This window comes from Chelonoidis abingdonii, chromosome 6 (assembly GCF_003597395.2).
Source record: "Chelonoidis abingdonii isolate Lonesome George chromosome 6, CheloAbing_2.0, whole genome shotgun sequence".
In the NCBI taxonomy this organism is placed as follows: Eukaryota; Metazoa; Chordata; order Testudines; family Testudinidae; genus Chelonoidis; species Chelonoidis abingdonii.
In genome coordinates, this window is record NC_133774.1 from 93,816,134 (window position 1) to 93,832,382 (window position 16,249).

General features: G+C 41.5%; 1 protein-coding gene across 1 annotated transcript; it reads right to left on the minus strand.

Moving 5' to 3' along the window:
- Nucleotides 1-792: 792 nt before the first annotated feature.
- On the minus strand, nt 793-7,785 carry MLANA (melan-A). Its single transcript, XM_032778098.2, has 4 exons — nt 7,684-7,785; nt 3,776-3,872; nt 2,304-2,405; nt 793-985 (listed from the first exon to the last, which is right to left on the minus strand). Exons 1-4 carry the CDS (start codon nt 7,755-7,757, stop codon nt 917-919), a joined length of 342 nt encoding a protein of 113 aa, XP_032633989.1. The 5' UTR covers nt 7,758-7,785; the 3' UTR covers nt 793-916.
- Between the last annotated feature and the right edge of the window lie 8,464 nt (nt 7,786-16,249).

Below are 16,249 nucleotides of genomic sequence, written 5' to 3' on the forward strand. Positions count from 1 at the left end.
TACTTCATTTGTCTCAAATCTGATTTCTGCAGACAAGATGGTATTTATTTCAAACTTCATGCTTATTTAATCCTCCTCTCTGGTAAGACTTCCGACAGAGAAGTGCAATGGTGATCATACCATAGTGACAGGTATGGGGTAAGATAGGAGTTACTGCTTAAAGTAAATGTTATATCTATCTTGCCTCATTCATATTTTAAATTTCATGAGGAGCTGCATCTGACACAGATGCAGAAACTGATGTGGGGATAAAACCCAGAAAAAAGTATTTTGTCATTTGTGTGTGTGTTCTGGCTTCTACTGAGTCTGTATGGCTAATGTGCTTTTAGGAAGTGCTTGTAGGAGAAATGGCTGGTGGGTGCAATACTAGATGGAGTAAAACAGCTCTAGCTGCCCTCCTCCCTTTTTTTTTTAAATTTAAACCTTTATTTGAAATTCCTTCTCNTTGGGTAGTTTAGATGATCAAGACAATCAGTAATGCCCACTGCTGCCAGTTGAAAGAGGGCCAGCATTTCCCCACCCCCACCTCTACCCCAAATAAATAAGAGAAAGGAGAGAAAAGACCTCTCCCTTCTCACACTGGTTGATATGCTGCAGCATATCTGTATTCTTGGTAGAAATATGGGGACTATAACATAGCCAGTTTTGTAATCTGCTTGTAAATTGAATTAATCTGACCAACGGAGTGAAAAGTTAAAGCCAAGACATGTCCAACTTCATCTAAGTATCACAAGAACTGGTGCTGTGGATGAAAGGTAAATTGAACCAGGCAATAACAACTGTCAGCAACTATTCATGGAAATGTGTACTTTATTATTACAGTTTACCCATAAAGAATGCCAGGTTTGCACATGAGTTTAAGCAAAAGCACAAAGAGAATCAATTTGTATTCCTGGAGTTTAAGACTGACTCAACATCATGGTGAATAAAGTGGTGGCAATGGATCTGCAGAGATTTTGTCATATGCTGGTGGAGCATCAGGTACCTGTAGTAACAAAAATTTGGGTGAAGATGCTAAATCGAATGAATGCATGACGGACAAACAAACCACACTAAATCTGAAATACACCTCTACGCCGATATAAAGCAACCCAATATAACACAAATTCGGATAGAACGTGGTAAAGCAGTGCTCCAGGGGGGCGGGGCTGCGTGCTCCGGCAGATCAAAGCAAGTTCAATATAATGCGGTTTCACCTATAATGCGGTAAGATTTTTTTGGCTCCCGAGGACAGCGTAATATCTGGGTAAGGGTGTGTTATCTTTTAGCCAGCTCTGTATTCCTCTTAAAGAATTTCACATCAGTTTACTTGGTTGTCCTTAATAATACTGTAGTTTAGAACAGCTGAACCAACTGATTGTGAATATATTTTTTTTAAAATTGGCATTGCTTTCTTGGTTGTGCATTGATTGAGTTCATTTTGTGATGAGACATTTGTCCATGCAGCTGCTATCAAAAAATAAATGTTCAGTACTGAAAGGATAGGTTTTTTCGAGGGGGTGGGGGAGGAAGATGTTTACTGATATTTCAGGTAGCTAATAATAAAACATTAGTGTCTTGGCAGATGTAAGTACATACCTTACTACAAAATTAACAACATTTAGCAGCATATTTACTGCATATTGACCATAAATTATTTCATACCATTTCTCCTTTCTTCAAATTAATTACACACCATCATAACTCAATATATTTATATTTAACTATTCATATTCACTTTCTGGAAGCTGAACTATTTTGGGGGATTGGCATTTATTGGTTACAATAATGCATCTTTCTGTGCTGATTGACGCTGAGGACCCCAATTAGTGCTATGATAAATAGCTAGTATGTGGATTTTGGTACTGCATGTCAGAAGCACATAAACAATCAATATCAGATTAGGGATTCTCACACACCATAAAAATGGTAGAGTTGTTGACATGAAGACGATGCTATTGCAGGATATTGTAGCATATACCTGTTTTATTACAGCTAGTAGATCTAATAGGAGTGGTCATGTTGCAACTAAATCAGAGTAGCATTAAAGTCAAGGAGGAAAAAGAGAATTTTTAAAAGGCAAGCTATTAATACTGATTTCACAAATCACTTTCACTACAAGAATTATGTTAGAGTACTTTTCTTAACACATGGGGTCAACATGTGGAAGATGCAGACCCAGCTTAGATAATGCAAATCCAGAGAAGATGCCATCAAACAGAGGTAAGAGTGCGGCATTATTTCTTCACCAACAGTCATCTCACTGACTAACTGCAGCATTCAATAAATGTTGTAAGTAAATTAAACCTTGGACTTCATCTTACCACAGAATTAAAGTTGCTGTACTCCTGTAAAAGTGCTTTGCAATTCAGTGGGGGATCTTCACCTGCCACTCTTCTCATAGTGCCAGCATGTGAGCTTTTACTCTGTGATAGACAATAAGGAAAGGTGAGAGTGACAGAAAAAGAAATCTTGAGTATGACTATAAATGTATCACTTAAAGTGTGAAAGTCAATAAGAATGTGGACATAATGCCAGCAGGCATTGTGCAAGCTTTGTTACTTTGTCACTGCTAATGCAATCCAGGCTCTCTCTTCAGAGACATCCAATCATGGGATGATAAAAAACTGAGGACAAAAGTGTACTAATTTCCACCTGTCTCCAATTCCCACAATCACTGCTGTTGGATCCTGTTCTCCTCCAGCTGTTATGACTCTCCCTCTGATGTCCCCCCCACTTTTGTAAATCATTCCTTCCTCTCGCCTCTCTTCTTCCTTTCCTATTTCATTCCTGCATAGTCACTTTCCTCTGTCCAGTTTCTCCCCCAACAAACAGCACAAACATCATATTTATATTTTCATAACACTTTTTTAAAGAGGAAAAATTACTTTGTGCATTTTCTGTGTTGTATAAGTCTGAAAAGTGTTTTTATTTTGATTTCTGAAGGTGGGTTTTTAACACTGTAGAAGTTCAGGTCATGTGTACTCTGGAAGACACTATGCCCCACTGGAGGGGAGAGGTAATAGGGTTATGATATCACAAGGACGTACAACTTCTGTTTAATTGAGAGGAGTGTTTTATTCAGGTTGTACACAACCTATTTAAGTAAAATATTTTGGAGAAAAGCTCTCATTGTTAAGAGTTCAAAACTACTATCCCATTCAACTAAGAGAAGACAGAACTCCAAATATAATATCTTTGAAACTCTCAGCAAGTACCTTTTTAGATTTTATTTATACATCGTAAAGAAGCACAGAAGGGCACACATTCATTTTCCTCCTTTGCAAGTTACCTTTTATATAAACAGACAACACAGTGCACGTGTACAACCACTATATTAAACACATAAGCTTGTAATTGTAACCCTTGTCCTCCTCTTCCCTATCACGACTCCATTTGTTGTTAAATGTAAACTATTAAAGGGAGAGACTAAGTCTCTGATTTGGCTTAAAGTGCTTAGCAGATTTGGGGCATTCGATATATATTAATGGCAGCATGATGTAATTGAAAAGGTACTGGACTGAGAGTCTGCAGGACAGGGTTTTACTCCTGGCTCTGCCACTGATCATGTGTTGTATATGGGTGGTGGGTTTTTTTGTTTGTTTTTTGACAAGTCACTTCACTTCTCTGTGCCTTGGTTTCTTCCCCCCCACCCCTTCTGTCTTATTTTAAAAGCTCTCTCATATTATGTGTTTGTACAGTGCCTCGTTCAATGGTGCCCTGATCTTGGTGGTGTCCCCTAGGCACTACCATAATAATAATGGTGGTGTACCAGAACATGAGTTGCCACACTTACCCGAAGGTTTTTATAGCCACATCGCCTTTTGTAATACCAGCAGCCAATGATCAGTAAAACTGCAAGAACCACAACAAGGATTCCAATACCTGCAGCTCTGTTGCAAAATGAAAAACAAGATGAATTTTTCCATAAGTGAGTGTGTTTAGCACAAATGTTTTCTGATAAATGTGAATGCTGTAATTTCAAGAGGCTTATATGAGATCACAAATGAACTATATTGTGCCTTTTAAAAAAATAAAACTATTAATATGTTGAGCTCTTGAACCACCAGGCAGTGAGTAATCCTGCAGTGGTTGGATGATATACAGAGCATGAAGCATCACATGGTGAACATCAAAGATAAAAATAGCTATTGAACAGTAACCTCATTCGCTGGACACTGTACAACCTGCCCACTGAATGAGACTTACACTCATTTGTGGGAATTTTGGACCTTCAGAATTTCATGTTAAGCAACTCCTTTGAGGACTAGAGAACAATAGAAAAAGAATTGGCCAAAACTTTTCTGCAAAATTTGACACAACATTTGTTCTTAGCTTCAACCCACTCCAGTTGGCAGCTACACATACTTATCTAAGTCTCTGGTTCCTGCAAACCTCCCCATTGTAACTGACTAGCTAAGGTCCTTGCCTAAAGCGTGACCATTTCAACAACTAGGAAAATGTAATCATTGGCTCAAATATTGGTCTCCAAAGAACCACCACTTATAGAATGCACCCCAATCCCTGAAGAGAGCATTCCCATAATGGAAAAGCTATATAGGAAATGCATCCCATTTTTATTAGTTGACTCCCTTCAGGTAAAGAACACTGGGATCTCTGTCCAACTTCTACCATGTTATAGCAAATGCCAGAGACACAAGGGGTAATGATTTATAAAGCCAGTAATCAACTTCAGAAAAGAGGTAAGACTGTAAACTGTGCCCATTCAACTTCCTAACTTGTATCATGTTCCATGACACACTAAGTATAATGACTGTGTGGTTAGAGTGTGGGAATTTGAGTTACATTGTGTTTGGGGACCATGGGCTTAACAGTATATGTAGACATACATCTGTCTTTTCCTAGTCTATGACAGGGATTCAAGACAGTTGGGATTATAGTGCCATTTAAAGAAGCCGAGAGACACAAGAATTGAGATTTTTTTTTATCTGTCTTTATAAGCCCTTGTTAGTTCTCCTTCTTCCTTCCAGTTCTAATGCTTCTTTCTATTTAGAAGCATGGAATACTCACTTTGGTTCCCCTGTTCTGTCCTACTGTTTCTGTTGGGGTGGGGTGAGGGGAAATAGCAATAGAAAAGGAAGGAAAAGAAAGACTAAGAAGTTGGACATGGAAGTGAACAGAGAGAGTGGGTGTGGAAACTAGAGCAGCCAGCTTTGTGTCTGAGCTTCCTGCTTGCAGAGACAGTTGGGGGGCCTTCAGCCCTCTGGAACCAGCAAGATTTCCCAGCTCTCAAGGTGTCATTCTGGAAGGTCCTGTTAACTCTCTCACCTCCTTCTGACAGGGCACTCTCACCTGGCTGGTGACATGCTGCCTGCCTTGTCACACAGACCAACAGTTTGCTGCGTTTCCTTGCAGCTTTGCACAGCAGTTTCCCTGCAGCTGCATAGTCATGCCAGAATCTAGCCAGGATCTGAGATGGCTCTACTGGCTTTGCTTGTGTGTCTAGTAATCTCTGCTCAGGGAAGCCACACGCCCTTCCTCCAGCAGCTGCCAGTAGTCTCTGATTCTGGAGCTCTTTTCCCCCAATCTCAATTTCAAGTTACCAAGGCCAGAGTCTTCTCCACTGCTCCCTCTCGGTCTCCTCTGACCCCCAGCTCCATCTCCCCATGCACTTCTCACAATTCTCACGCTGTGGCTGTTACCCTGTCTCCCCCCAGGTATCACTCTAACACAGGGGTCGGCAACCTTTCAGAAGTGGTGTGTCGAGTCTTCATTTATTCACTCTGATGGAAAGTTTCGTGTGCCAGTAATACATTCCAACATTTTTAGAAGGTCTGTCTGTATAAATCTATAATATATAAATAAACTATTGTTGTATGTAAAGTAAATAAGGTTTTTAAAATGCTTAAGAAGCATAATTTAAAATTAAGTTAAAATGCAGAGCCCCCAGAGCGGTGGCCAGGACCCGGGCAGTGTGAGTGCCACTGAAAATCAGCTCGCGTGCTGCCTTTGGCACCCGTGCCATAGGTTGCCTACCCCGGCTCTAAATGTTGATGCTTCTATTGATTCCCTGCCTGTTATCCCATCTCCACTGACACTACCCCTTCTGTCCAGACTCTATAGACAGAAAAGTGAATCTGGTCATCTCTGCCATCGACTCAATTTGTAGTACCACAGTTGCACTCATCTTCTCTGCAGTATTCATAGCCTGAATGCTCCAAGAGGACCTGAAGAGTGTCCTTCTTTATTTTTCCTTCTCTTTGAGCCTAACTACTAGGTCCTCTTCACCTTCTCACCCCCACTATAATCCACTTCATAACTGTGATGCTTCATTTTATGCTACTTTCATTGCAGCTAGATCAAGCTGAGTCACCATGGCCAGATGTAGGTACATTTGACTCAGAATGAGTGCTGAGTCTAGGCTAGCTGACTTTCCCTTTTAGGAGATCAAGCTGTTTGGGGAAGACCTTGGGAATTCCCGCCCCCCCCATACACACCACCTTTCATCCTTCTCTGCTCTTCAGGTGAAATGTGGGGAAAACAGGTGCATCTTGCAGCATGAGGTAAAAGTCACCAAATCTGGTGACTCTGATAAGCCAAGATGGGGAGCAAGTTCCACAGACCCAGGAGAGGGATGTTATGTCCAGAACCTTAGAAGGTACCAACTGCATTCCTATCACACCAGTAGCAAGTTAGCCTCTCAGGTAGTCAGGACCCAAATAATTAAAGCCTTTATGCCTTAAAGCAAAACTCTCACATTAGTTTTGCTTAGGGTTAGTCTCACCTGGTGCCAATTTATGTAGACTCACTTTCATGCAGCATTACTAAGGGCTTCTCTACACTTGCAGCACTGCAGCAATACCACTGCAGTGCTTAGTGAAGTTCCTACCTATGTGGACAGGAGAGCTTCTCCCATCAGCGTAGGTATTCTGTCTCCCCGAAAGGCAGTAGCTATGTTGACAAGAGAAGTGCTCCCGTCAACATAGCATTGTCTATGCTGGGGGACAGATTGATAGAACCATGTCTGTCAGCATGGCTTTTCCACACTCCTAAGCTATGCAGTTGTACCGACATACATTGGTTGTATAGACTAAGCCTCAGTCTTTTCCTGTTTGGAGAGATATGTTGCTGTTTACCATGGGTTTTGGCTACCACCACTCACTTTTTGGTCAGATGAGGCCCCCTTTGAGGTTCTTATGACATAAATGTGGATGACACATGGATGCAGGCAGCAGCCCTTTCTCAGAGACAGCAGTCAAATTCAGTGCAGCTTCCTCAGATGAATGATGCTAAATAAGCACCAATAAGTGTAAATCTCTTATTACAAAAATCATTAACTTTAATGCTTGTGGTCAGCTGAATTAATAATGCAGTTTTGAAACTGCCATTGATTTTTGTTTACTCTTTCCTCCTCTGGTAAAACCACTTTGGATTCTGCCATACAGAGTGTAACTGTCAAGTGCTGCTTGTGATCCTGAAGTGATAGATGCCATAGAAAACGACAAAATAGATAGACTTTACTTTCCCCAAACACAGAAATTCTGATTAATTTTCCATGGGTTCTGTTTTCTTTGTTGCAATCTAGAAGAAAAATCCTACTTTGTAAAATTCTGTTCCCAGGATGGAGGAAAATCTCTCTCTTGAGTCATTTATAAACAGGCTTTTAGAGAGTGCCAGATCTGAATTTGAATGTAATTCTTTCCACTAGCTTTGATGCTGTCATTGGTTTTGTTTTATACTTACTCTTCTGCTGCAAGATAAGTATATTGCTTTCCTCTGCTGAAGATGCCATCTGCTTGGCGATCTCCTTTGGGCATTTTGTAGGACTGGTTTTGGTCACACCTACAAGGACAAAGACTAATCCATTACAGTAATCCTAAGGCATAATGTATTATCACCATTTCCATTATCAGAAGAAAGAGGGTTTGGGTTTCTTTTAAACATTTTTAGAAAAAAGTAGATCTGTTTACACACAAGGCTGTTGTAACTTAACAAGAACAAAACACATTGGACCAAATTCAGCTGTCAGTTACACTGCCATAACTTTGGATTTGCATCAGTATAAGCAGGGCCAGCTCTAGCCATTTCACCGCCCCAAGCACGGCAGCATGCCGCGGGGGGCGCTCTGCCGCTCGCTGGTCCCGCGGCTCCAGTGGACCTCCCGCAGGCGTGCCTGTGGATGCTCCGCCAGAGCCGCGGACCAGTGGACCCTCCGCAGGCACGCCTGTGGGAGGTCCACCGGAGCCGCCTGCCGCCCTCCCGGCAACCGGCAGAGCGCCCCCCGCGGCATGCCGCCCTAAGCCCACACTGGAACCAGCCCTGAGTATAAGTCCACAAACTTTAGTGGAGCTACTCTGGGTTTCCACCACAGTGACTGAAAGAAGGATTTGGCTTGTTCTCATTAGATGTTAAACATTTGCAGATTTCTGAAGTGAAATTTCTCAAGAAGAATGAGTTTTCCTTTCAACCTAAGGTGAATCCGTTGTATTTTGAAAACAGTCCTGAAGACAATGTTGGAGGAGACCTCTGTTCTTTAGACCACTCATACTTTTTGTTGTTGTAAATTGATATGACCGAATGATTGGTTCTTAAGAGAGCCATTTAGAGAACAGGAATAATCTGTCAATAATGCACTTTATCTAAGGGTGAGATAGGAGAGAAGTAGATGAAAAAGAAGGTAAATATTTTACTTAGTTGTTTGTTTCTATTTGTTTTCTGTTTAAACACCCAAAGTCAGATACTTAGGCTTTGTCTATACTAGGAAATAGGTCAGTATAATTATGTCACTCAGGGATGGGAAAAATCCAGACACCAAGTGACAGTTAAACCTACCTAACCCCCGCTGTAGACAGCACTAGGCAGATAGAAGAATTTTCCTGCCCGTAGGGAAGATGAATTACCTTTTGCTGGCAAGAGGAGCTCTCCTGTCACTATAGGTAGTGTCTTCAGTGGGGTGCTAGACCACTACAGTGGCTGTATGTCTAGATAAACCCCTTACCTAACATAAACTGGCACAGCTCCATTGACTTGGAGAGAGCTGCACCAATTTACATTTGCTATCTGTGCATGCATAATTGCCATTCATTTAAGTTCCCTCAGGAACTTAACCATCCAAAATTGATCAGAACAGTTCAAACCTAATTTATCTGACACAACCATAGAAAAAGAAATAAGTAAATACATTGGTCTCAGTTAGATAGCACAAGAGCAAATTCTACCGTATATCACCAATTTCAATTAAGACAAAATAGCTCTTTTAAAAAGAAATCAGGCCTAATTAAATAACTTTTTCAGAGAATTCAGAATGAGACAGTAAACCTCTTCTGGAACTTAGAATTTTGCTGTTATTTTAAAACTAGCAGAATACAAAGCATGCAAGCCCTACCTTCTTCACAGACCCACACTCTCTGCCTGCTAGGTGGAGGCATATGCAGCTTTTTTCTCTAGCACTTAATCTTTTTATTTTTTTTTTTGTCTGTACACTCATGACTATCACGAGCTTGAATTCCAAATGCTGCAGCCTTTGATTTCTTTAACTAGCATGAAAGAGGCCAAGCAGAGACAGCTTTTTCCCTTTCTTCACCCCTCCCCCCATTCTTTTCAGTAAACAGCTACACAATCTATTACTTGTCCATGCTCTCTCATACACTGCATAGTGCTGAACCACACACAGGTTTGGCACCAATTGACCTAAATCAATGAAAACTCAGAGTGTGGACACACTTGTACCTGTTTAAAATTGTTTTATATTGCTTTTGTTTCTGAGTTAGTGCTTATCTACGCAAAGTTTTTGCACCAGTTTAATTGGAGAGTTTAGCTACATGCAGTTTTTGGACCACTATAGCCATATCAGTTTCTAAACTGATATAGTTAAATAGGTGCAAATCCCTTGTATGTATGCAGTTATACCAGTGTAAAGAGCCTTTACAACAATGTAGCTCATGTGATACCGGTAAGTAAGGAAGCGCTCTAGTAAAAAGAAACCACCTAAGCCATAAGTACTACACTATGATTTAGTTAGTGCGGGGTTCAGGAGAGCAAGACGCTTCTGCTCTGTTTTTTCCCCTGTTTTTGCCTTATTAGATAAAATGGCATTAAAAACACATGAACTTTGTCTACGCTACAACTTCCTCCACTGTTGGCACCAGTACACAGGATTTTTCCTAATATAGTCACTAGCATGTTTAGGACTTGTTACTTTTGGAAAACATCTTTCTTCTGGGCAAACATTTGAAGCTAGCATGGTTCTGCTCCCAGTCTGGACAGGGACTTATTTGTTTAATCATTTCTACTCATTGGGCTGAATTCTGCTTTCCACTATCCCATGAGACTTAAGAAATCCTCTTTGCTGGAGCCATGACAATAAAACAAATCCAGTGGGGTCACACCGTAACTAAGAGCAGAACTGGCCCCTTTTGAATAAATATCTGCTATATAATTATCTGATCTTGCAATGGTTCCTCTGCATTATTACACTTGTACTCCGTGTGAGTTTTAAAGGTGAAAGGATTGCAGGATCAGGTTTTAGATCTGTGTATAGCATTAAAGAGCTAATATCAAGTTTGTAAGGCCTCAGATTCGATCTTTCACACTCTCTAACTTTATATAATAGCAGATTTCATATAATTCTTTGTATGGATTTTCTCCACCCTTGAACAAATATTTCACTGCTAGGAGAAGGAGGCTAAATAACAGATGTAATTTTTCTTCTTCATCATCTGTGCCAACAGTCCAGTATTCATGAAGAACCCATGTGATAACAAAACTCTAATGTATTTTTATCTTGCCTTTGCCAGTGGAAAAAGAAATTTCAGCTGACTTAATTTTTTAGCTTCCAAGGGGCTGATGTTAATAGCAATGAATGGAAAAAATGTACAAATAATGCCCTATAACACCAAGGCATAATGCTGTTGTCGAGGAGTAAAACAGTTGTTAAGGTGAAACACAAGATTATGTTCATTTATGCTGTTGTCAAGCCTGTGTGTCCATATTGACTTCAGTGGCTTTGCTCCTAATTTACACCAGTGTGAGATTAACACAAAGCACAGATTCCGTAAGCATTACTTTGTTGGGGCAGAGGGGCCCTACACAGCAGAGAAAGGGTTAAGGAAGCTGACAGGCTCCCGCCTGGGAGTAAAAGGGTTAGGGAAAGTATGTGGACCCTGTTGCCTTGTTCTGCTATACCTGCATCCAACTTCAAATGTGGGGAGAAGAGATAAAAGGAGAGGGCCGAGCCCTGTTCAGGGTTGACGAGGAGGGAGGACACAGCTCTGAGTGTCTCATGGGGGATGAGAAGCCTGGTTGTAGCCCTGAGATGGAGCTCACTGGCTAGCCAGACCAAGCATCCTGAAGGGACAACCAGAATCAGAAGGGAATCAGGGGAAGCACAGATTGTTTTGGAAACAAGTGCTGAATAGAGGGAAGGGCCCTACTGAAGGTTTGTGGGATGACCACAGTTTTGAGTAGTGTGTTTTGTTCCTGATTACCTTTGAACAACCTGAAAGGACTGAAGTCACCACTATGCTGGACCTCCTCAGTGGGGCAGAAATGTACCAGCAGAGAGACACAGCTTGAGTGAGTTGTGCCCAGGAGGGCCACCTCCTCAGCTACATTACATTTCTAAAGACATTCAATGAGATAGAGATTCAGCTCTCTGCTGAACAGATTTTGGAAATAAACATTTAAAAATATGTTCAGAAAACAGAACAATCCAGACCTTCTTTGACATCCATTAGCCTCTGGCAAACTATTGTGAGAGGCTGCCAAATCCTGACCATCCGTAGGTGGAGAATGAATGCTTTCTGTGTCACTGAAAAGGTGTCTGACCTTTTACACAGTGGGTCCATTGTCTTTGTTGTTGGTAGTGTCATTTAATCTCTCTAGGATTAGGTCTTGTGATTTGTTGTTTGTGTTTTCACTGAAACTTAAGGTCCATAACAAGGCAAGGAAGAAATAGGAATGTTTATTTGGGACTTGATAATGCAAGGTGTTTGGTGCCTCCTGTGAGGTGCTGAGTGACAAACCTACCTACTGACTGCTATGCCTACCTTCATGCCTCCAGCTTCCATCCCGGGCACATCACACGATCCATTGTCTACAGCCAAACGCTGAGGTACAACCGCATCTTCTCTAACCCCTCAGACAGAGACCAACACCTACAAAATCTCCACCAAGCATTCTCAAAACTACAATACCCGCACGAGGAAATTAGGAAACAGAGCAAGCAGAGCCAGACGTGTACCCAGAAGCCTCCTAACAAACAAACCCAAGAAAGAAACCAACAGACTCCACTGGCCATCATACAGCCCCAGTAAAACCCTCCAACGGCATCATAGGAGTACAACCATCCTGGACAATGATCCACACTTTCACAGGTCTGGGTGCAGGCCAATCCTTGCCACAACAACCTGCCAACTGAACGTATTCTCACAGCAACTCACACCGTACCATAGTACATCTAGCTCAGGAACCAATCCATGCAACAAACCTCGATGCCAACCTCTGCCCACATATCTACCCAGCGACACCATCACAGGACTAACCAGATCAGCATACCATCACTGGTTCATTCACCTGCACATCCACCAATGTAATATACGCCATCAATGCCAGCAATGCCCTCTGCTATACATCGCCAACTGGACAGTCACTACGGAAAAGGATAAATGACACAAATCAGATATCAGGAATGGCAATATACAAAAACCTGTAGGAGAGCACTTCAACCTCCCTGGCCACACTAAGCAGACTTTAAGGTGATCCTGCAGCAAAAAACTTCAGACCAAACTTCAAAGAGAAACTGCTGAGCTTCAGTTCATCTGCAAATTTGACACCATCAGCTTCTGGACTAAACAAGACTGTGAATGGTTGCCAATTACAGAACCAGTTTCTCCTCCCTTGGTTTCACACCTCTACGGCTAGAAAGGCCTCACCTCCCTGATTGAACTAACCTCGTTATCTCTAGCTTGCTTGCTAGCATATATATACCTGCCCTGGAATTTCCACTACCTGCGTCTGACGAAGTGGGTATTCACCCACGAAAGCTCACACTCCAAAACATCTGTTAGTCTATAAGGTGCCACAGGATTCTCTGCTGCTTTTACAGATCCAGACTAACACGGCTACCCCTCTGATACATGACCAAATAGGTGAGCAGTGTCATGATGAGGTTATACCCCTGTGCCTGGACAAGAGAGTGCAAGCTATGCCTTTGTACAGGTAGAATAAACTCTGCTGTTTGTCATGCTTCACCCAGCACAAAATAATTATGAAGCATTACAAAGGTCTAATGTCTTCTGACATCACCTTGTACTTTTCAACCTTCCCAGCCTGGCTCTGCCACATAAGAGGCATGATTTAGCCCATAATGTACACAGCAGCCTAACTCTTTCCTGCTCCTGAGTGCAAATATATCATCATTTCGGTTACTGCTCATAATTCAGGCTCTGGTTAGTTTTAGTAACCATGGACTTAGACTGGATACCTTCATTATTAGCATAATTAACAATGTTACTGTAGCCAGATTTCTGGGAGTTTTCCCTGCCCTGCAGGTACTAGAATGATCTGTTATTGGCAGTACATTTTCAGCAAGATTCTACTTTTACCCACTTTCATGCTTAGGTACAAGGAAGTCAACTGACCCATCCAAGGATACACAAATGAGACTGTAACTCACCTGGAAGTAACACCCAGTATCTCCTGTCACCTCACTTCTGTGCTGTAATTACTAAAACGTGGTTTGTGCAGAACATTTCAAAAGTCCCCACATTCTCATCTTGCCACTGTGACTTCCCTATGGAAGGACAGGAGAAAAGGAATGCTTTATGTGTAGGGAAATGTCCCCTTCTCCAGCAGCTGACTTCCAAAAGGATCTTTTGATTAAAATGTAAAAACTGGGTTGCAAGTACAAGTGGCCTTTCTAGTATCAGACTGCTTCCTAGTTCAGAGCTCTCTCATGGTTGCCAGCATGAGTGCACAGGAAGAGAGGACACAAGGAGCCCCTGCACAAAAGGCAGCCAGAAAGTTGTTGACTGTGTGTGTGATGGGGAAGCAACCAGTGCTGTTCAACTTAAAGAGCAGATGACCGTGATCCCATCTACCTCTGCACACCAGCAGGGCAGTGCTGGGAGCAGTGCTACATCTCCACAACTGACCAGCTGCAAAGACATATTGTTCCCCTTACCCATCACTTGCTCAGGCAGGCACCGAAGGCGCTCCCCTGGCTCTCAGAACCAGAATGTAGCTCTAATATTGTTACCAGTATTAGGACACGTCAGATATGTGCAGTAAGTTTGTCAGGCAATAAGAATAGGTGGTAATTTGTACTCTTTTATCAATCTACATTTGAAGATTCTAAATAACCTTCAAAGATTCATGAAGTCACACGTTACAGTTGTGCGTTAGACAAATAATAGTATCTCCATTCTGCAGATGGAGAAACTGAGGCACGGCAAGTGTAAATGACTCTTTCCCAGGTCATATTACAAGTCAGTGGCAGAGCCAGGAATAGAGTTCAGAAATCCTGAATCCCAGGCTACGTCTACACTAAAGAATAAATTCGAATTAGCTTAAACCAATTTTATAAAACAGATATTATAAAGTCGATTGTGCGCGTCCACACTAAGCACATTAATTCGGTGGTGTGCGTCCATGGTCCGAGGCTAGCGTCGATTTCTGGAGCGGTGCACTGTGGGTAGCTACTGTAAAATAATGAGACCAATAACGTCGATTTGCGTCCACACTAACCCTAATCCGATATAGTAATATTGATTTTAGCATTACTCCTCTCGTTTTGTAGGAGTACAGAAATCGATTTAAAGAGCCCTTTAAATCGATATAAAGAGCAGTGTAGTGTGGACGGGTGCAGCATTAAATCGATTTAATGCTGTTAAAATCGGTTTAACAGCATAGTGTAGACCAGGCCCCAGTCTCCTGTTTGAATGCAACCCATTTAAGGAAATTCCCCATAAATACTTAATTTACTCTCCGTCAAAGTCTGATCCTGTGAATTCAGTGGAAGTTGAAGATGTTTAGCATCTAGCAGGATCAGGCTCACAGAAAGGAGAAAAATTCAAGTACTGAGCTTTGTGACGCTTAAATGAAAGGCACTAGGTAAGAGCAAAGTGATATCATTTATTATTATTATTATTTATTATTAATCAGTTTTTCTTTTCTTTTTATTTAAGCACCAACAATGGCACCTTAAGAGGCAGGAAACACCATTGAGGTGAATGAGGTACCAAAAAAACGGGGGAGAAGGAGCAGAGCAAATGTCTCTTCATGTAAATGGGTAGTACTGTGACACAATCATTACAAAAGCTACATTACAGCAGAACTATGTAACCAGTTACAAAAGGGATTGTTTGACTTGATATTTTCATACTGAAAGTCAACTGCTAAGTGTTTTTTTAATAAGTGAGCAACAAACACATCAGAATAAACCTCTGTTAATTGTCATCAGATTAAAAGTCTGGGGGGGGGGGAAGCAAAGAACACAAATAGCAATGCATGCTGAAATCCACTTAATGTCTGTGCCGGGTAATCACTGTACAATCAGATACTTTCTAATCTTTATCTGGGGTTATAAATTGGCCCTGACTACACCCTTACACATCAGTTTTGCCCCCACAACTTTCAGGTGTTACATAGCTGCTGCTAATGATTGTTCCTGGAGCAGAGAGGTAAGAAGCGAGCTTATTTAATAAAATCTTCCTTTCCTATTCCGTTAATGTTATGTAAGTGAGGGATAGTCTAAACTAATATAGGCAATAAGGAAGCTCACATACATATCTTAACAAGAAGGCTGAGAATGGCAGAATGTTGCCTAGAAGGCTGTCTAAAATAATTGAAGCATAACACCATACTATGGATTATTTTACCTTCTTCAGATAACAGCAGCCCAGGTCTGAGCTGGATATGCAGCTCTTCCTCTACTTCCCAGTGTCACATAAGCTTTTGTATTGCAAACCACCAGTTCCTATTATTCATTCTTCTCCATGTTCAGTCTAGTCAAACAAACCAGTCTCTCTCATTTGGGATATGTGCATTGTACAGGATTTTTAGCCCAAACAGCAGTATAAGATAAGAACTCCTTTTTATCTAAGTCATATGTAGGCTCTTCCTACACTCAGAGAGGCAGTTGTACACTATTCAGAAACCAGAGAAAGCAAGGTTGGGGTGGGGAGGTAGGTGGGTAAGAATTCATAATAGGTGTGGTTGTATTTGTATTAGGCATGGGTGTTTGGATCAACAGTTATGGTTCACCCCAAGAATCGGCCAAGCCTGAAAGTTTGGATCTGAATCATGCCAG

Excerpts from the sequence above, each read along its gene's own strand:
- MLANA (XM_032778098.2), bottom strand. The coding sequence starts at position 7,757 with ATGCCCAAAGGAGATCGCCAAGCAGATGGCATCTTCAGCAGAGGAAAG. Across the intron at positions 3,873-7,683 it reads ACTTATCTTGCAGCAGAAGA|AGCTGCAGGTATTGGAATCC; the intron begins GTAAGTATAAAA and ends ATTTTGCAACAG. Across the intron at positions 986-2,303 it reads ACAGCAACTTTAATTCTGTG|GTACCTGATGCTCCACCAGC; the intron begins GTAAGATGAAGT and ends TTGTTACTACAG.